General features: G+C 41.7%; 2 protein-coding genes across 2 annotated transcripts in view; one reads left to right on the forward strand and one right to left on the reverse strand.

The window, feature by feature from the left end:
• LOC135522174 (thioredoxin-interacting protein-like) overlaps window positions 1-21,917 on the forward strand; it is a 328,799-nt gene that overhangs the window by 153,423 nt on the left and 153,459 nt on the right. The gene's annotated exons all lie outside the window — the stretch shown is intronic.
• Window positions 15,839-21,917, reverse strand: part of LOC135523094 (immunoglobulin superfamily DCC subclass member 3-like) — a 39,239-nt gene continuing 33,160 nt past the window's right edge. The window contains exons 7-14 of the mRNA XM_064949822.1: window positions 19,436-19,601; window positions 19,009-19,259; window positions 18,627-18,791; window positions 18,138-18,326; window positions 17,825-17,941; window positions 16,354-16,483; window positions 16,070-16,196; window positions 15,839-15,955 (exon numbers count right to left, since the gene is read on the reverse strand). Coding sequence (XP_064805894.1) covers window positions 15,839-15,955; window positions 16,070-16,196; window positions 16,354-16,483; window positions 17,825-17,941; window positions 18,138-18,326; window positions 18,627-18,791; window positions 19,009-19,259; window positions 19,436-19,601 — 1,262 coding nt within the window. The remainder of the gene's footprint in view (window positions 15,956-16,069; window positions 16,197-16,353; window positions 16,484-17,824; window positions 17,942-18,137; window positions 18,327-18,626; window positions 18,792-19,008; window positions 19,260-19,435; window positions 19,602-21,917) is intronic.

Genomic DNA, 21,917 nt, shown 5'->3' on the forward strand with positions numbered 1-21,917 from the left:
AGGCTGAGCAGTTGCCATACCAGGAAGTGATGCAACATGTCAGGATGCTCTCGATGGTGTAGCTGTAGAACCTTTTGAGGATCTGAGGATCCATACCAAATCTTTTCAGTCTCCTGAGGGGGAATATGTTTTGTCAAGCCCTCTTCACAACTATCTTGGTGTGCTTGGACCATGTCAGTATGATGGTGATGTGGACGCCAAGGAACGTGAAGCTCTCAACCTGCTCCACTACAGCCCCATCGATGAGAATGGGGGTGTGCTCGGCCATCCTTTTCCTGTAGTCCACAATCATCTCCTTTGTCTTGATCACGTTGAGGGAGAGGTTGCTGTCCTTGCACCACACGGTCAGGTCTCTGACCTCTTCCCTATAGGCTGTCTCATCGTTGTCTTGCAGTCATGAGTGAACAGGGAGTACAGGAGGGGACTCAGCACGCACCCCTTTGGGGCCCCCGTGTGGAAGATCAGCGTGGCAGATGTGTTGTTACCTACCCTTACCACCTGGGGGCGGCCCGTCAGGAAGTCCAGGATTCAGTTGCAGAGGGAGGTGTTTAGTCCCAGGGTTTTTAGCTTAGGGATGAGCTTTGAGGGTGCTATGGTATTGAACACTGAGCTCTAGTCAATGAATAGCATTCTCACATAGGTGTTCCTTTTGGAAAGTGCAGTGTGGAGTGCAATATAGATTGCATCGCATGATTAAAACATGTTGATATTACAGACTCAGACAGGGAGAGGTTGAAAATATCAGTGAAAACACTTGCCAGTTGGTCAGCGCATGCTCGGAGTACACGTCCTGGTAATCCGTCTGGCCCTACGGCCTTGTGAATGTTGACCTGTTTGAAGGTCTTACTCACATTGGCTGCGGAGAGCGTGATCACATAGTCGTTCGGAACAGCTTATGCTCTCATGCATGTTTCAGTGTTATTTGCCTCGAAGTGAGCATAGAAGTTATTTAGCTCGTCTGGTAGGCTTGTGTCACTGGGCAGCTCTCGGCTGTGCTTCCCTTTGTAGTCTGTAATAGTTTTCAAGCCCTGCCACATCCAACGAACGTCGGAGCCGGTGTAGTACGATTAGATCTCAGCTCTGTATTGATGCTTTGCCTGTTTGATGGTTTGTCGGAGTGCATAGCGGGATTTCTTATTAGCTTCCAGTTTAGAGTTCCGCTCCTTGAAAGCGGCAGCTCTCCCCTTTAGTTCAATGCGAATGTTGCCTTTGGTTGGGGTATGTACGTACAGTCACTGTGGGGACAACGTCATCGATGCACTTATTGATGAAGCCAGTGACTGATGTTGTGTACTCCACAAAAAACAGTCCTGTAGTGTATCAGCTGCTTCATCTGACCACTTTTTTATAGACCGAGTCACTGGTGCTTCCTGCTTTCCTGCTTATAAGCAGGAGTCAGGAGGATAGAATTATGATCAGATTTGACATGGAATCATCTATGAAATTCAGCATGGCTTCTGGGAACTTCCACTATACAGAAGTCCATTCATGTCAAGTGCATCCCACTCCTTGGAAACTGAAATTATATAAATTTCAGATTTGGCTTGAAATTAGAGAAAGTGTATTATGTGAATAACCTTTACCTTAAGCTAGTATCTTTCCCTCTAAACTAAGAATCATCCGTCAACTGTGATAGAAGGATTGTTTTATTAGAAAGAAAACATGAAAATGTTCTTGAATGTGGGAATGAAGTTGGATAAAGATGCCTCCTTTGCTCTATAATGGTTTAGATCTGGGAAAATGGAAGTAATAGTGTAGAAACTAAAATAAGTTTTACCACAGTCGGCCTTCTTTGTTCAGGTCAAGTAGTTAGGCCTCATCAAATCCAATTTTATTTGTCACATGTTCCGAATACAACCTTACCCCTGAAATGTTTACTTACGAGCCCTTAACCAACAATGCAGAGTATTTAAAAAGTAAGTAAGAAAAACTTGTTAAACTAAAGGAAAATTAGTAACAAAATAAAAATAACAATAACAAGGCTATGTACAAGAGGTACCGGTACCGAGTCAATGTGCAGGGTTACGGAGTAGTCAAGGTAATTACGGAAATATGTACATGTAGGTAGGGGTAAAGTGACTATGCATAGATAATACACAGAGAGTAGCAGCAGTGTGAGTGAAGAGTGTGAAGGAACTTTTTTAATGACTGAGTCACTAGTGCTTCCTGCTTTAATTTTGACTTGGAATCAGGAGGATAGAATTATGTTCAGATTTGCCAAATTGAGGGTGAGGGAGAGCTTTGTACGTGTCTCTGTGTGTAGAGTAAAGGTGGTCTCAAGTTTTTTTTCCTTTGGTTGCACATTTAACATGCTGAAATTTCCCTGCATTAAAGTACCCGGACACTAGGAGCGCTGTCTCTGGAGGAGTGTTTTCCTGTTTGCTTATGGCGGTATTGAGCTCATTGAGTGCGGTTTTAATGCCAGCATCGGTCTGTGGTGGTATGTAGACAGCTAGGTAGATAGTTTGGATTAGTGCCCAGACATCACTGATTAGTGATAGAGTACATAAAATACAAATATACATATCGGGTTATTATTTTTGATGATAAATCGTATCGTTTTGAGAAAATCGTAGTATTATTTTGTGCTAGTTGGCTGTACCGACACAAAATTGCAATATTTCCCCCCATCTTTTAGTAAAATAGGGAGAGAAAAAAATCAGCATTTCCAAGACTGATCAAAACTCATTTTCTTATGGCTCTCTGCAGAAAACAATATGGTGAGAATTATGTTTGGAACGCAATAAAATCAGTATCGAATTGCAATAAATATATAATAGGAGAGTTGGGACACACAGTTGTAAATGGTTTAGATAGGGTTTTACATTAATCAAAGGGCAGTGCACATTCCCAGAATGCAACCAATGTCAAAGATAAACAAATAGATTTCTTCCTTCAGTCATGCTTCTACTAAAACTCCAGATCTAACTGGATGGTATTCTGTCAGTTGCTAGTTCTTAGCAGAACTAATTTTCTAATGATAATGCTAGCTACTGTAGCTAGCTATGGATCCATAACTTTACCTAGTCAATTTCAGTGGCTAGCATCAGACTCCAATGTTAGTTACAAACACTTAATTACAATGACTTGGACAATAGTTTCCCAAAACATTAAAAATAAGAAACAAATAATGCTACCTAGCCATAAAAGAAAGACATTAAAACTTACCAGCCATGAGAGCTAATAGCTGGGCTTCTTTGGTGGACATTGTGCAATCAGTCTCAGCTGTAACCTGGTTGTGCACATTGTGATTGGGGAGAAAGTAAAATGACCCTACCACCTGTTAGCCCTCTCTAAAAAAAAACACCACACATTCCACTATTTAACCCTACCGAGTCCTACTCCAGACAAACAGTCTGAGAGGACATAACACTCCCACTCAACACCTCCTGCAGCTGTTCTGCAGTAAATCCTCGCGATCCCAAGTTCTTCTCCGCTGCTGCCACTACAACCTCTATTTTCAGTCTTTCGATTCATTTCTGCAGTACAACCATGGCTGTGAATGCTAAAAAGCCCACCTTACTGAAGCACATTTTCTTCACTCTCTCTTGATCTCTGCCTACTCACAGGAATCCTTTCAGGTTCCCTCACCCTGTACCCATCTTCCTCTAGTACTCTCATCACTGCTTTGGCATATAATACTTTTTGTACTTCTCTAACCCTGGGAACCTCAAGCTGCCTTTCTCTCTCTGGACACCTCTGATCTATAAGCCCCATGATCACCCCCACAACTAACACACAACTTTCTTCACCGATACCACACATTCCTTAGTCTCATGCCCTCCTACACACTGCTACAATATGGCCATAACCTTGACACCTAAAACACTTTAATATTCTTAGAACATAAGCTCTAACAGGATAACTGACACTTCCTACCTTGACCTTATCTGGTAATGATTCTGCATCAAAACTCAGCATGACAGATAATGTCTTCTCAGTTTCCCACCAGATCTACGTCTCATCAAGCGGCGGGTGTCAGACACCGGGATCGTCACTTTCAACTGCTCCTCCTTAACACCTACTGTAATGCCACACCCATTATCACTCCTCTCAACGGCGCCCTGCTCCATGGAGCAAAGCATGTCACAATTCTTGTCCCTAATCTCATAATCTGGCGCGCCCTCTCCCTCTGGGTGGAGGAAACACAGTAAATCATCACGAGTCCACTCAGAGTTACCTTCACCATCTCAACAGTCCCCAACCTCACCTCCACCCAACCTGACACCACATATGGATCAACCAAACAGCAAGGATCCATTCTCTACAAATCTCACTCCAACAAAATCCTCTATATCATCCTTGGGATGAGGCCCGAAAGCCGTAGTTACTTCACCCTCACTCTCAACCAGTTCCGTCTCTGAACTACTGAAGCACATTTCCTTGTTTTTACACTTGACACCCACCTTCCTCCCTTTACTACTTCCCTCTACACTCAACTTCTTCCCAGAAATCATCACTACACCTGCCACCACCTTTAATTCATCTTCACTCTCGTCATGTTCCATTTCCTCCTGAAGCTCTTCCAAAAGTTGTGTGATCCTCCAATCCATATTCACTCAAAAAATATTCCACGTTCTTTTTTTATTGTCCATCTTCTCCTTCACCAGATCTCTCAGAAGGCCTGTGCAATCCCCCACTCCATGTTAATTCATAAATTACTTTCTTCCTTATTTCAGCCTTGACAGGTGGTTGCGTCAGACAACAAGGCCGATGCATGTGAGCTGTCACCAACCAACCAGTGTAGAGTATGCTGGTCTATGAAAATCTCATCTGATTGGTTAGAAGAAACAGGTCCCCCCCTCCCAGAGCACTGCCAACAGTCTGAGTGTGTGAAATTGAAATGCGCAGCTGTACAGATGCAGTTATTGCTTGTTATTATTAAGTTGGAAGTTTGGGAACGCGATTACAACTACAGGGGCACACCAAGAAGTCCTTCCAATCCAGGACTGTATTGTGTGTTATCTGCAGGTTGTTTCCATGGTTAGGCCTGTATAACATAATGGCCCTCTAGAGATGAGACTGAAACATTTAAATCAATACCATGTCACAGCAGACTCCCAAAACGTTCCATACACACTGTCAAGTCAACTAAAGGTAAACTTCCTAACAGGAAAGGAGGATCAAATAGCTCTTTACTGTCTTTAAAAAAGACTTGTTACCACCACCTACATAGAGTGTACCGGAGTCAGATTACATAAACCAGAAACGTTTCATCTTGCGCATGCTTTGCTGACAAAGGGGCAGGGGATTTGTCATCAGTTTGATCTGAAAGGTTGAGGGATAGCAATTAGGACATAGATACAAGCCGCATGACGGAATATCCGCACTATAGCACAATTGAAATGAAGGAAGTGTTCCCGCATTCATGTCGGCTCATTCAGAAATTACATGAACATTTCAGACACGCTAGGGGGCCAGCAGGTAGCCTCGTGGTTAGAGGAGCGCCAGCAACTGCGGGTTGCCAGTTTGAATCCTGGGTCCGACGGGAAAAATCTGACAGGAAGTGAGCTGACAACTGGAGGGTTATTGCTGGTATCAAATCCTTGAGGCCTTTGCCTGCCATTGATCAAGGCACTTAACCCCTCACAATAACAACTCCACGGGCGCCAAGTCTCTCCAAAACCTGTAGAAGGGCATGGTTAAAAGCAGAGGTCAAGTTTCAGTTGGACCTTGTGTGCGATTGATCAACAGTGACCTTAATCTTACAAGATACATTTTGAATATAGCCCCTAGATCTCAGTTTGTTGGAAATGCAAAGTATTATGGAACTAAATCAACTTCATCATCTTGATAAATATTGAGTGACAATTTGAATAAAACATGTCTCATGTTGATTTAATCTGTGTGGGAAAGAATGGAAACTCACCCAAGTGGCACAGAGCCAAGAACAAACCTTCAGGAGCACAGATTTAGAGTCAATAAAGATATGTTGCACATTACACAAACAGAACATAAATGAACATATTTAAGTGTTTTTACCTGCAACTAAAGTGAGCTTGCTCATTATGCCTGCTTCTCTGCTAGTCAGGTAGGAGGACATCTTTGTGTCTTTCTCAAAATGAGGATGATGAGAAAGGCGAAATGACAAGTATTTGCTCATCATATTTTGTTCTACTCTCTATGACTAATAATTAACCTGGGTTAATCATCTGATGATCCTCCAAAATAGCTCTGTCATTCCTGTCTGTCATAGGTCTGTTACAACAGAGCAAGAAATGTCTTATCTTGTGTAAGAAAAAAGCTGTGCCACAAAAGTTGGTAAAACAGTACACACACAAACAGCTTCCTGTTCTCATACTTTCAGTATGAGGTTTGATGACCATAGTATTAACATATAAACCCAGAGCGTGAACTCAGTATAGAAAATGGGAACAGTTGCCAAAGAGCCTACAGATAGCTGTGCAACTTCAAGCACTCATACAGTACTGTCCTGTCTTCTTCAGTACTGTATGCTCTGGGGTAAACTGAACGCAATTTCCTGAGGGCTCCCTGGGCCAGAAGCTGCAGTGGAACCTGTCTGGAAGAGTCACACCTGCCAGAGATCAAATGAATGCCAAGTTGAATTTGAAATGACAGTCTATTTCTGTGGGGTCAAGGGACAAATGGATGAAAACACATGTATTCACCACACAACCCAACATGTGACAACAGACACTACCAGAAATCCCTGTTCCTAGTCCTGTGGAAAATTAGATGGAAGATTCCACTGACATGAGACAGGCTTAAGATAACTTGGATTTGATTTTGTTTGTTGTTGTGTCGGGAACAGTTTCTGACAGTCAGGTCTTATGTATTATATTCTTCAATAATACTCTATATTTAAATGTTTGATGTGTAGCAGGCTCAAGGGTGTGGGGTTTCCACGTCACCAAGTTCAATAACAAAGCACGCCCCAGTAGCATCACTAGAATGCAAATGGAGAGTTTATTAGGGATTTTTGTACACTGGGGAAAAGGGGGGAATTCACCAACTATTTCACAGTTCACAAACTGGTCTCGTTGTCCGTTCCGTTTTCCAGGGGTAATCCTAAAACTCGGGTCCTCAGCCAATCCGGTTTGGTACACAAACAGACAGTCCAGGTCACAATGGGTAATCATATAGATATTGCACTCTCTTCTCCCGCTCTCTCTTCTCCCGCTCTCTCTTCTCCCGCTCTCTCTTCTCCCGCTCTCTCTTCTCCCGCTCTCTCTTCTCCCGCTCTCTCTTCTCCCGCTCTCTGCACCTTTGTGCAGACTGCCTCCTCCTTTATCACCAAGCACTCCCTGGCTTAATTTTATTTTTTTAACCTTTATTTTACTAGGCAAGTCAGTTAACAACAAATTCTTATTTTCAATGACGGCCGAGGAACAGTGGGTTAACTGCCTGTTCAGGGGCAGAACGACAGATTTGTACCTTGTCAGCTCGGGGATTCGAACTTGCAACCTTTCGGTTACTAGTCCAACGCTCTAACCACTTGGCTACCCTGCCGCCCCACAGCCTTGCCTCGTTGGGGCAGGACGTCCATATAAGGCTTGGGGGTGGAGCCAGGGGGGCTGCAAAATATCTCCCCTTAATAACCACTCCCCTCACCTCTCCCTGCCACAGATGGTTGTCATGTCGAGAGACGCCACCACTGCACTACAACATGATTGATGGTTTTCAGATGGTGGTTATCGACCTTCAAAATGAATTTTGATTTGAAGTTTTGGTAACACCTTATTTGACAGCGTCAGTATAACATGGGCATGGCAGGATCATTTTGATCTGAATTACACATTCTAAAAAACTGTCCCCATTTGTGTCCATGGGAGATGAGGATATGAGGTGCCATGCTGGGCTAATAATGCTAATAGTCAGACTGGCCATTAACCTGTTATGACATTAAGCTCATTGGAGGATGATTGAAATGGTAAATGGCCTGTAATCCAAAATGAGACTGCATTTTATCACCAGCAGGATTTCAATACCAGACAAAACAACAAAATAAACTCCAAAGAGAAAGTGGGCGCATCTCACTCTAACAGGGCTCCTCATCTCCTTTCCTTACTGCATTGACATGAAAGAACAGACAAATGATGACTACCAGGAGTTAACTTTCACCTATCCAGTTCGTTCACATCATTTCAGAAAGGAAAGGAGACATGGAGAGGAATGTTCTCATATCTTTCCCCCTTTTTCTTTCCAATAGTCACATCGCTGCTCGTGGTATACAAATATTAAGTTAGTTCCATGAGTATCTGTCTCTCAGTCATGTATGTTCAGGGCCAGGTTACGAAACGGGCCCTGGGGCCCCCGACCGACAAGCACTCCCAACCCCCCAGATAGCATATGATAGCAAAATGTGTAGAATAGCAGGAAATTTGCTTTAAAACTACAAAATTCTCTCTCAGCCTCATCGCAAAATGGGAACAATAGCAGGAAATTAGCTTTAAAACTGCCACATTTTCTCTATGACCCATGGCAAAAGTGTAGAATTGCAGAAAATTATCTTTATTACCCTCATGACAAGAATAGCATTATAAAACTGCAACCACAAAAATGTGGTACTCAAATACGGTAGTCCAGCAGGAACACTGCCAATGTTAAAGGTAGACATTTTCAGTTAACTGTCTGAAAGTCATGAAAGGATTCAAACCCACAGTAAACTTAATGAAAGAAATCCCAGTGTGGAGGAACATCCCCTGAGACATATTCCTGATTGTGAGGTAAGCAAATGTGCATTGAGCATCTCATTAACTTTAGTACTGCTGAGAACAAGAGAGAGAGATTCAGCCGGACATCAAGAGCGTGTAGACGGCTTTATGCCTCTCATGGGTCTCGTTGAAATCTCAGTGACGTCTCATTAAGCCTGCCACTTTTGTGTCACCTAAGCTCACTCTTTTTCTCTCCCCTTTTTAAGAATCATATCTATTATTCATAATGGCTATAAATACACATGAGGATTCACACACTGTGGATGGTCATTATTCTCCGAGCAAAGTTATATCCTGTCAATTACACACACAGGTGAGAACATGCCGCTAATTCAATCTTTGTCTGAGACCTGGTGAAATGATCAAAAGCATTACAGATAATGGTCAAATGAGCTTTCCTTTCCCCTCTATCTATATATCTATATATCTATATATCTATCTATCTATCTATCTATCTATCTCCCCATGGAGACATTTTCCAGCTTGCAGATGTCAACATTAAGACCGCTAATTATCTTGAAAATGTTTCAAATATTTCTGATAAAGCAGGTTGTTGGAGGCAGTTTGCTCAAACTGCTGTCTGCATCACATTTGCACTGAATACTACCATACACAGGGCTGGACTTTTCTAGACTGATTTTGCAATGGTGGAGATGACACTATACATGTTGTGATCACCTGGTCATATATGACTTAAGGGCATTAAATGGCATTTGTCCCCTGTACAGTATAGTATAGTTAAATGACTTGCCACCACAAAATGAGCTCTATCCATTTCATGATTTTCTAAGGCCTTATACAAACCCCAAAACACTTTTGAAGAAATGCTCTCTCTCCCCTTGCTGAGTCTACAGAGACATTAAACTGCAAACCAACAGAAGAAAAACACGTTTAAACAAGTATTTTGACCCATCTGAATTGTCAATGACATTAAAAAAACTTTCTTCAGTCCCTTGGTAAATCTCATTGTTAAATGCTGACTCACTGTTCACCTTGGCCAGAGCTTCTCTCTCCTCTACCTGGCATCAGGCCTAATTGGGTTCTCAGCAGGTGTTAGTTGGCGCTGGCAGTAGCCTGGACTCCCTGGGAAGAGTGTAGGGACCTCAGGCCATACATAAACACACATCTACTTTATGCCAGAGCTGAGTAGGCTGGTACACTCTACACTGTAGCAGCATCTGATAGTTTTTGAGTTCAGTACATATAATTAGGTGTTTACAGCAAAGCTGTGAAACCTATTGCTATTCTTAGATTATCAAATAACTCAAGCATAAATTGGAAACTATTTTTCCAATTTGGCACACAGAGACTACTGGTCATAAGTAACCATAGGACCAAATGACACAGAATGTAGGCCCATGGTACGTCTTCAATTTGTTTGAGAAAGCTAAGGGATTGGTCAAAAATATTGCTGAGGTGTTGATAGGAAATCAGGAAATCAGATTTTACGTGTCCATTTAAATCCTTTGTAAATTCACTTCACAATGGCCTATCAAGTCAAAACATTTTAGGGTCATCAAAGACATTAACATGATGAACCATGTTACGTTTGGCATTGATATCCTAAATAATAAGGAAACTATTAACAACAAACTTTTTTGACTATGTAATGCTGATTTGCTGACCACGCCGCTCACGTCGCGTGCCTGAGCATTGCAAAATAAATGTACACATACATGTTATTCAATCATTGCACCCACACTGCTCGCGCGCGTCAATGAGCGTCCACATAGCCAGATGCTTAAATAGAACTTGGTTCTATTTGTGACATTTAGTGCGCAGCAAATCCCGCCTCTCCCATCTCCTCATTGGTTTTTAGGAGCATATACCCATGTGCCATCTCCTCATTGGCTTTAAGGGGCATACACCCACGTGGGTGATTGAAAGATGAACTGCGGTTCACACTCCAGTCCAGTTGGTTGTGTTATTGCATCTTATAGTTGGTTGCCAACCTCCATATAAAGTCCAAAGAAGAAGATGCCTGAATGAGGAACGATTACTAGAAACTAACTCGGTTTACCCTTTTATCTGTGGATAACTTGTCGGAGTAGAGGACCTTGTGCATTTCAGGTAAAATAACAACCCAATGTTTATATCCCAGGACAAAGTAGCTAGCAGCAGCAAGCTAGCTAGCTAGCTAAATTGCCATAAATGTTTAATGCTTTTCAACCTGTCTCAAAATTAATATAGTTGGTTCAGATTTCGTTTTGATATTTCGTCCTGATCGCATCTGGTGTGTGTGGACAAAATCAACATGCGCACGATGGCGCATGCGGACGCACATGCACGAGCGGTCTGGTCAGCATGTAATGCTTCAAATAATCTTTAAAAATCTTCTTCTCATGGGCTAAACGTAGATTCACTCCAGATGTGGTCTTTGGACTCATCATAATAGTCCCTGAAGAGTTTGAGAAGATAACATTGATTCATTCAAAGATGGCCACAATATACCAGTAGATGCTGCTAACAATACTTCAAAATCTTATTTTCATGAACCATAGAACCTAAAGACACCACCTTTGTAATGTAGGCCCATGGTACATTTCTTAACTTAGTTTGAGAAAGCAATGGGATTGGTCAAAATTTGTCTGAGTTATTGACAAATCAAAAATAATACTTTATGTGTCCATTTAAACCACTTTAAATCCACTCCACAGTGGCCTATCAACTGTAAACTAGGCGTCTCTACAGGGCTGACTGGTTGAAACCAGGCAACACTTATTTTAATTTAAATCAGTTTTAACATGAACCATTTCATTATTATTCAAATTTGAGCTGGTTCAGGTTTGGCATATAGCTTTTTGATAAAAGTCTACAATTAACATATTTGAATCATCAATAAAGAGCTTGGAAGCTATGAACATTTGAATCGTTTTAATACATTTAAACTTTCATTCATTTCAAGGGTATCAGCAGCATTATAAATGAACTCTCCAGGAAGACTGATGTCTACATAATGATCTTAGTTGTATTTGGCGTACAGGTGTCATTTCAGTTGAAAGAAGGAGAAACTTAAAGAAACAGCTGACATATTCAAACAGTCATATCAACCAGAGAACTATGGTTTAAAAGTCGGGGACTAAAACAACCACAATGTGATCTTACTCTGCGTTAGTTCAATTCAATTAATAACCAAACAACCATCCATTTGTACAGTAAAAAAAAAAATGTTACATCTCTAGTTATGCTATAATGGTACACATACACATCTTCCTCTCTTTCTTCTGGTCTGTAACTAGTTTAAAAGCAGTTTAAAGCTTTGTGGGGGTTCTTATGAAACACACAAACATATTTATTGAGAGAAAAGAAAAGTATGAACATTAAAGCATTTCATTGGTTCTAGAATTCATTCACTACTTCTCTATGTTTCAGCTGTTTTCTGTTATGTGTAGATGTTTAGCAACAGGTAGGTTGTGTGTCTGGCATCAAGAACTATTGTACTCAGTTGATAGGTTACAATTCAGTAACCTGATATCAAAGTATAGACTGTAATACATGACAGTAGTGTAAATTATGGCTTAGGAAAACTCCTATATGGCTTACTTTAGTATGGCAAGTGTCCATCTTTGCAAATGAACTTAACATGGTTGTGGCTGAGCTGCTGCTAAAGGAGTTAAGAGAGGAAATATCCATTTGGAGAATACAAGACAGTTTGAGGTATCGTTCCTTCAATGTCAAAATACAGTTTTTTACACAACCTTTTTCTGACAACACACCGTTCTATTTAGAATTCTCACATTTCTAGCAAACATGTTCACATCCTTCAACTACAAATAAAACAGAAACAAAACGAGCCAACCAATATGAAATCAAAATGAAAGGGAGTGAATCCAAAAATGGCAATAATTATAATATTAATAACAATAATAACATTTTAAAAGGGAATGTCTTCATTTTGGCAAGATTTCCCATACACAGCAGGACAGCCTTGAGAGGGAACATTTATAAAATGAAAGAATAAGAAAAGTTCTATAAAAAGAAAAGCATATCATATTTTTTTCTTTATTTTTTTGTTTTGTTCAAAGAAACATTGGGTCAACTTATGTCTTGCTATTCAAATAATAAAATATTGACCATAATGTTTTACATTTTTTCCTTTTGGTATCACACTTAGCATACTCCAATAAACAAAAATGGTAGATAAGGTATTCACAGTAAACAATAATAAAAAGGAAGGTATCAGTGATACCTGGAGTAAACAGTTGATCTAAAACCTTGAGGACAGTGGCACTATGTGACTTTATTAGGGTATGTGGCGGTAGCTAATCCAATTCTGCACAGAATACTAGATTCACAAACTGGCAATGAAAGACGGACCTCCACACAAAACAGAGACATAAACTTGTAGTGAGGCTAAGTTTTTCACAGCCATTCAAACAGTTACAACACAATTCATTTGGAAGATCTGAAAACAAATGTACTTAAATGGAATCCTCTTATGCTTGATGGAGACTTTCTCAAGTATCTCCAGCAAATTGACTGGGATTTTATTCAGTAGTTACAAAAAGGGGAAAGGCGGTGCTCTATCACAACACGGATATTCATGTGGTTAGGTCATTAATAAATGGAACTGAAATTATTGAAAATGTTAGAATATGGTCATAGTATTGGTCATAGTATTTATATAATTCAAAGGACAGTTATTTGGCCATTTCAACTCCATCCTTATAACAATATATGAAAATATCCCATTTTTGGAAACTGAAAATATGTGGAATTCCATGCCTCAAGTGGTCTGCCAGTGAGATACATGGAAAACAACCTGCGAACATTTTACAATGTTACAGATGGTTTCTTGAATTATCTTTGTAAATGAGTTTTTTTGGTTTATGTAAGCTGCTTGTGTTTCTTAGTTTGTCTCGTCATTGGCTAATGGCAGCCCCTTAAAACAGGAACCCACCTGAAAACAACTTTTTACGAAAAGGTTAATCCAGGAAAGACTGAAAACCGTAACAATCATACATCTTTGGATATCGTTCGACTTGGTTTTCATAGAATATTTGGAAAGTTTTGTTGAAACAGCGATCTACGGTAAAAGCTAGTGTCATTTGTGCGGTAAATGTGAGGTAAGAATTGAATATTAATAGACATGAAGAGAAAATACAAAACAAATTAGTCACTCAAGAAAGTTAACCATGGTCTGCTGAACAGAAGGTTCCCATGACAACAAAGGTATTTGAGGCACTGCAAACCAATCACCTTTAGTTGGTGACAGAAAGCTTCCTGAAAATGGCCGTCTCAGCAACAATATACATATCTAATTACATTTTGGAATTCTGCAGGAAAGGGCAAAAAAGTCAGCAAATTCATCCATAACAGAATGGTGAAACTTGGGCTTTATATTCCTTAAAATGTCCATACTTTCATGCAATGTTCAAAGTTGAAAAAATGCTGTGCGTTCATGTTTATCGCTCACTTTCGGTCAGGCTTCCAACTTTGTTTCCTGTTCCACGTTTCTGAGTCATGTCTTCCTCCAGCAAGACGAGATGGTGTTTGGCAGCAGCAGGTGATGCCTTAATAAAGGAACATTCATCTCACTGTTTGACTGAGGAGACATGTCTGTTGTTCTTGTAGTGCTCCACAGCTGGGCTCTGAGACAGCTTGACTTGACATCATCAACGATGGTGGTCTCTCCATCACCCGTTTGTGAAGCTGATGAGTCTGAGGTAGAATATGTATCATAGCCATGTGCTTCCATACTGCATGTCAGTAGCTGAAGTGACCCAACTCTGAATGAACCGCTTTAAATTTATGCAGACGTTCAAGATCTGGACAAGGTGTTGAGTCCCAATTGTGGGGTTGGAAGCTGGCAGGCGATTCTTGCAGACAATAGGCGATCAGGAATCATACAATGTCAAACAACATATGTGAACTGGCAAACCCACAGATCCAACCAGTTACATTCTGGGTAGAAGAGGGGCCTAGTGACGTTCAATCACAATCCAAGGCCTCCTGCTTTTCTTGACAGGAAGGAATAGAAAGAGTGTACCACCCTCTGAACACAAGGAGTGGCAGCTGGCACAGGACTGGCATTGGCACCCAAAAAGAAAAGGGGGCACAGAAGTACCCTTTTGGTTGAGGTAGGTATGCTTGACCAGCAGCACAACAGGCAAAATGGTTACCTTGATAGCTCTGACGTTCTCGTCAGGCTGAGGTAGCTATCTTTGGAGGTAAAACGTTTTGGTGGGGGAGCAGAAAGTTAACAAAGAGTTTGGGATAGGGGGTTGAACAAAAATGGCTGAATCTGTGATCACTCGACACCAGACCGCCTCAAGGCTAACATGGTGAGACAACAATCAGGAAGGCTAAAGCAGACCACGTTAAGTAGCCCTGAGGTACAATCTTGTGGAGCTAACCAGAGAACACCTATCAACTGAAAACATTCACTATATCTACTGTTTCACAAGCTGAACAGAGAAATCACTTTGGTACTGGCCTCAATGTAAGACTGATAGACTTTCTATCTCATCCATTGACTCAAGCTCAACATCTAATTATCTGAGAGCCACGTTTACTGTTCAAACTAGTAAAAGGCCTCAATATATATATCAGAACCTGAAAATGGCACCATTGGCCATTAACTTAAAATGACATAAAATGAAGCTATTTATGGGTTTTGGTTTTAAGAAGATGCACAATGTCCAATACCACATAAAAAATATAAGGAATATAGTAATATTGCAGTTATCTTCAGAGATGAGCCAGCAGCATTTTACCGAGTGAGTCATTTTGAATAATAAATGGTCTGTGCCCATTTCCTCTATAGCTATCAATACATTTCCATGGAACTAAAAATAAAATGTTAAAATAAGGCTTTCAGCTTTGGTGTAAAAGACATGGGGTTAAAATCCCAATAGTTACTCATGACTACATTGGTACTACTTTGTTTTTACTTGAAGCTATTATAAAATACCTTTTTTTCGTTTGTGGTATTGGACATTCAACAGAAGTCCTCAACACATCATCTCTTACTCTCAGTTTCATTCTCAATCTCTCTCTCTCATCCACTGCTAGAACTACGTCTGGACGCTGCAATAGGCAGACTATGGCTAAGGCGTTGGTGGGCAGGTGAGGTGGAGGAACCATAGAACAGCCATTCATTTCTCAGGCTAAGGGGACTGGGCTTGGGGGGGAGGGGGTAAGTGGAGTGGTGTTTGGGTACTTTAGCCGGTGCCTGTGCCAGGTAGGCATGGTGGGGGCTGCTCGATGAGGACTTGGCATTGCGCTGGGGGGGCTTGACCCTTAACAACCATCACTGGAGCAGTGATAGAGTCACATCTCTACAGGCAGAAAAGAGAAGGATGGTTATTATTATACCAACCTCTCCATAGGACACAGAAAGCTGGAACTGTGAGTGTGTATGGTGTAGAATTGTGCATATTACAGCTCCTTACCTGTGGCACTAATTCAATGACCTCGGGCATGCGGATCACCCCCTCTTTAGGTGGGCTAGCCCGCTGGTTCCTGCCTCCTCCTCGGGGCCCTGACCAGCCATCTTGGGTCCCTTTCCTGCAGAAGAAGCTGGGGAGAGAAGCATTCAAACATGGAATGAGATCCGTGTCCTCGAGTCAAAGTGACTCAATATCCAGGCAATAATAAATAAAGCAATGTAAACTAAAACCATATTCAAAACGTATTCTGCTACCATATTACATTTGACCAAAAAGTGCTTCCTTACCTGCGGCGGTAGCCAAACATGAGGAACAGAACACAGAAGAGGATGCATGCCATGCCAGTGTGGATTCCCACCACAATGCCAGTCATGGACCCCTCATCATCCTGCTTGCAGTTACATGGACTCTGCCCACCTGGACAAACACACACAAAAATGGGTTTTGTTAGTGGAAAAGCAATAGAGGGATACTCATACACACTCACAGAAACGCATAAGTGCCACGACTCACACCATCTGTGGTGTCAATACAGCGATCTGCTTTAATTCTAATATAATGAGGCAAATATTGTGCACTAATTACAGCCAGAAAAAGTTGAAAACATAAGTACACAAAAAACACATTCCCTGTTCTTGTGGACTTGGCAAACATCTGTGCAGACACACACTGAGATGTTCTTTCTGTGATCTGAAAGATTAACTAAAGAGATTTACATTACATTTACCTTTTCATAATATAGCTGACACACTTATCCAGGATGAGTATATGTTTTTACATATATCCTCTGACTAGGGTTGCAAAGCTACTTGTAATTTACCAATGTAAATTTGGTCATTAACAGAAAATATGTGGCAATCTATGGTAACTTTGGTAATTTACTGTATACTTCAATAGCTTACAAAAATATATATGAATGTATAGTATTCATTTATTATATCTGTGTCCATATTGTCCATGAGTTCCTAGTAGATAGACCATATGGTTCAACAGAAAATAGCTGAATGAATGACAAAAGCATCTAATCAGTAATGGCATTATTTTACAATAATTATTTTTTCTTCCAACGTTGACTTTTTTCACATCTGGCACCAGTCTGACGCCAAAACATTGACAGCAAATACATATTGAAATAGTAAAATAAATAGAAGTGTGTAAAATAAATAGAAGTGTGTAAAAAAAAATATAAAGGATATTTCATATTAAACACTAATGGTATATTTAGGATAATGTTTTACAGCTTTGTCATTCAATAGTTGTTGTTTTTTAAAATCACCTTCATTATTTTACATGTGATATTGCCAGAGAGAGGGCCACCGATAACTACAGACATCTGTGATAATCTAACGTACCCAATAGGGCCACTGGATGTCTTTTTATAAATTACATACAATTCTTGAAAGTTACCAAAATTCTTGTAGGTAACTGGTAAACTTTAAAAGTTTCCTGTAGTATACCCTCCCTTTGCAACCCTACAGGGCAGCAGGTAGCCTAGCGGTTAAGAGTGTTGGGCCAGTAACTGAAAGGTCGCTGGTTTGAATCCCAGAGCCGACTACCCTTGAGCAAAGCACTGAACCCTAATTGCTCTGGATAAATTATTAAAATAAAAAATGTACCCCCTGACACATACTGACGAGACAGCATCATTGCTCCACATCGCCACCTGGTGGAGTATGTTAGACAGTACCATTTTACACTGACAGTTACACATAGGGTCCTGATCCTAAATCAGCTTAAAGGTCCGTGTTTGTGCCTCACCGGAGCTGGTCTTGGCGCTGGTACCACTCTCAGCCAGTGAAACCAGATGCTTGTTGGCAGCACCGTCCCCATTGCCGTTGTAGGCCACCAGTTGGATCTCATACACAGCAGCGGGTTCTGAAACAGAGATGGCCAGTTTGGAAAACCAACCATAGAAAGCAACACCCTAATACACAGCATTCATTCCATTTCAAAGGTCCTTTTGGTACCAGTACCGGCACTCTGCATTGTGAAAATGTCTGCTTTGTGTGAGTCATTGCAATCTGAGACACTGCTGTGACAGTGGTTAGTGGTATTCTGCCTCATCACTGACCTAGATGGGAGATGGTGTGGGTGTTGATGTGGCCGGGAAACGCTTCCTGCCCCTGGAAGTTGGGCTGGGGGACCTCGCGGTAGGACAGCTTGAAGCCCTCTACCTTGCCCGACTTACTTGGCAGCTCCCAGAACACCTGCATGGCCGTCTTGTTCAGCACCTTGGTGAAGAAACTGGGAGAAATGGGTACTGTGAGGGGAAAGAGGGGAGGGACAGAGAAGATGAGTGGATTAACATACAAATTGAATTCCAAACATGAGAAGACAGATAGAGAAAAGGGAAAGAGATGAGTGAGGCTTCGAATAAAGAAACAAAATCTGAAAAACTAAAACAAGGAGATTTTACAGAAACATGAAAAGATAGAAAAGTGAGAAAAATTAAAAAGTTGGATAAATAAAAATATAGGTGTGATCGAGGAACATGAGAAATTAGGCACTCTGATATGCAACTGCTTATCTCCTCTCATTTCATGATGTCTAAATGACGTACCGCCCCCTAGTGTTGTAGCCACCACAGTGCTGGACTGCTGGCTGGCTCCCAGAGGGGAGTAAGCCTTGAGGTAGATGGAGTAGGTGGTGGCGGGCTCCAGGGTGGTGAACTCATGCTGGAAGGTGGTCTTACTGACAGCTTCCTGCAGCTCTCTGCTGTCTGGCTCTGGAAGGGACAGGAAATAGGAAGTGAGGTCATCATCTTTGCAGCTTACGACAGGAAGGTATTAAAAAGAGGCAGTCTTGTGTACTACTGGAGTACTAGATATATAAGTGTCTGCAAAAAAATATCTTAAATTCTTCATATGAATTCCATGAAATAGCAAAAATATAAGATTCACTTTGGACAATGAAGTTGTATTATATTATAACAGCCTCCTTACCGCCCAACATGCGGATGTGCAGCACATATCCGATTATGCCGTCGGTGACCTCTGGAGCGGGCTGGACCCAGGTGAGCTGTAGGGTAGTGGGGGACAGGGCCGTGGCAGTCAGGTCCTGGGGGGCCTCGGGCAACTCCGTGGACTGGGTGAGGGCCAGGCGGGCACTGGCCTGGTTGGTGCCAGCGCTGTTCTCAGCAATACACTGGTAGATGGCCTCGTCTTCCGTGGTGATGCGCGTCACCGCCAGCGTACTGTAGAGGGGGGGTGGGGGAGTTGGGGGGGTGGGGGTGTATTGTTAAGAATTGTAGTGACTAATAATGATGGTGTAATGAATATATTAATAACATTACTTCATGTTTCATTTGAATGTTATATTTGCAGATCTAAAAGTAAATCTCGATGAGTTAAAGCATACTAACTACTGTACCTGTTATTGTTGGTGAGCTTGACATTGTCACCAGGCGTCAGGATTTTGCCGTTCTTCAGCCAGATGAGGTGAGGCTCGGGAACTGCCTGGGCCAGACAGGTGAACACTGCACTGCTCCCTGCTGGTCTGGAGACAGACTGCGGCCACTGCAAAAACTCAGGAGGAGCTGGGAATAGAGAGAAAGAAAAAGAAAGAGAGTGAGCGTCTCCTATTTCGCTATGTGCTCTGTAATTAATGTATGTAATGAAATGTTCCACCATCTTCTATTGTCTCAAAGTCTGCTTGGCAATATCTACATTATGTAGTTTATTTCAATTTAATTTAAATGAGAGGGGTTGGGGAGGGAGATGGATAAGGGATGAGATACTGCTTGATATTACAGGGCTCAGTGGCTGCTTTGACTGTGCAGTGTTGCCTATGTCTTGCAATTACTATAAAGCACAGTAGAGGGCAGCATAGATGTTTCAGCAACGCAGTTGACACAGGTGGACTTGATATTATTCTGACCATTCTGGTTGTGAGACTAAAATGAGAATAAGATAAACTTGCCAAAATTATGTTTTGGATAATGGACAGTGTACGAGAGATACAATCTTGATTTAAATTCTAGGGTTTACTCAATATTTTATATGCCCTGTTTGTGCTCAATTTAATATAGTTTAGGTGTCGAATGTTACTCAAAGAACTTGAAACGGATGAAATGTCATTCTGTTCTGTGTTTTATGTGGTCAGGATGAGTGTTTGCCTCTGAATCCAAATCCCCAAATAATCCACAAACAAGAAGTGCCACCACATCTCCAAGGAGATAAGAACATTAAGGTCGAGACTCAGACTCCAACTGAGCATATGCCAAAACAAGGAGTCCAAAATCAAGTTCATTATCCATGACAGCAGCATCTCGTCCCCAAATTAAAGCGGCACCCCTGTCCGTCCCCCTTGTGACACCCGAGTGGAGAGGGAGACAGAGAGGGGCACAGAAGCAGTCTCTCGGTCACAATGGCATGATGTCTGTGTGCAAAAACCTGAGGCCTCGCCCCCCTCCACACGCATCTCATTGATCTACTACTTCCCCCACCCCCCTCGTAAAAATTAGCTTGCTCACAAATCCATTGTCAGGACTCTGGGAAAAGCGGACCAAGAGGAGAGGGAGGTGGGATGGGGGGTGTAGGGTTGAAGGGGCTGGGGGCATGGGGGGTTGGGGCGGCCATCAATCAATGGCAGGGATGGATTTTATTTCTAACCAGGGCGCTGGGCTTCAATCTCTTTGCATTAACAAGGGACAGGAAAATAAAAGATGACAAACAAGCTGGGCCTCTAAAGCTTGTGTACCGAAAAGATAAACATAAATGCTTGGTTTAATCTTGTGGAGATTTGAGGATATTGAAGAGATATATATCTGTTAGGGTTCCCAGGGTAGCAACAAATTGTGCTAAACATGTTTATATAACCACAGGAACACGTTTAGTCTCCCTAACAGTTTTTCTTCCGTCGTCTCCCGAACAGAAATCCACCTGAGAGCAAAGCATAGGGCCAAATATTGGTTTAAGGAAAGTTGAAACAGTAAGCTGCCATAAATGGCCCTGTAGACATATCCATCAGCAACGAACTGTCCAATTCCTTATGCCTAGACTGACAGGAGTACTCCAAACAGTCTAGAATAAGTGTTTAATAAGTGTGTATTTCACTTCAGCTCCAGCAGTGTGGAGAGCTGAAATTGAGTTTGAGTAATGGTGGATCAATGCTGGATGTGTGTGAGAGCCTGGTGACAGAACGGCAGTCAGGGTCATTGTCATTCTGTTTGCAGAGAGAGCTCCCCAGCTGTCCCAGCCTGTCCCTCTGCAGAAGGGACCGAGGAGGTAGAGAAGAGGTGGAAAAGGGAGACTCTGGTTAGGTGCAGGTTTGCTGGTTTGCTCATTTGAGAGGAAAAAAGATGGCTCCCATTGTGAGAGTGAATGGGGGCTGCTCCATACTACTGCATTTGGGAAAAGGACGGGTAATGAATCTACCCTCTAGCATCCCTCTTTCCTGTGCTAGAGTGCACTTCACACTTGGGCGAGGCCATTTATTTAGAGTAGAGATGCATTCAATACCTGTTATTTCAATGAGGGTTAGTGGTTCCTTTTGTTTCAGTGAGCTAGAGGAGAAACCTGCAGTGAATGCTTTTCTTTGGGTCTGCCTGTCCCTCAGTCTAGGTGTTTGCCTACCAAAGGTGTGGCTGGACTATCTAGAGTTTTCTGTGTTCCTGTACGTTGCTGTGACTCTTATTGTATACAGCAGACTTCAGCATTCTGGTCACACACACATTTAGGTCCTCAATCATGAAAACCAATCACGGTCATAGATTGGTTTTCAACTGTTTCACATCATTTCTCATACAGAACAATATTGAAATATATTGAACTATCCAGAAATATACTGAATGTGCTTCCCTCTCTGTAAACCTGATTGCAGTGTCATCAGAGCAATACAATGAGTTGACAAT

Source organism: Oncorhynchus masou, chromosome 30, assembly GCF_036934945.1.
Source record: "Oncorhynchus masou masou isolate Uvic2021 chromosome 30, UVic_Omas_1.1, whole genome shotgun sequence".
NCBI lineage: Eukaryota > Metazoa > Chordata > Actinopteri > Salmoniformes > Salmonidae > Oncorhynchus > Oncorhynchus masou.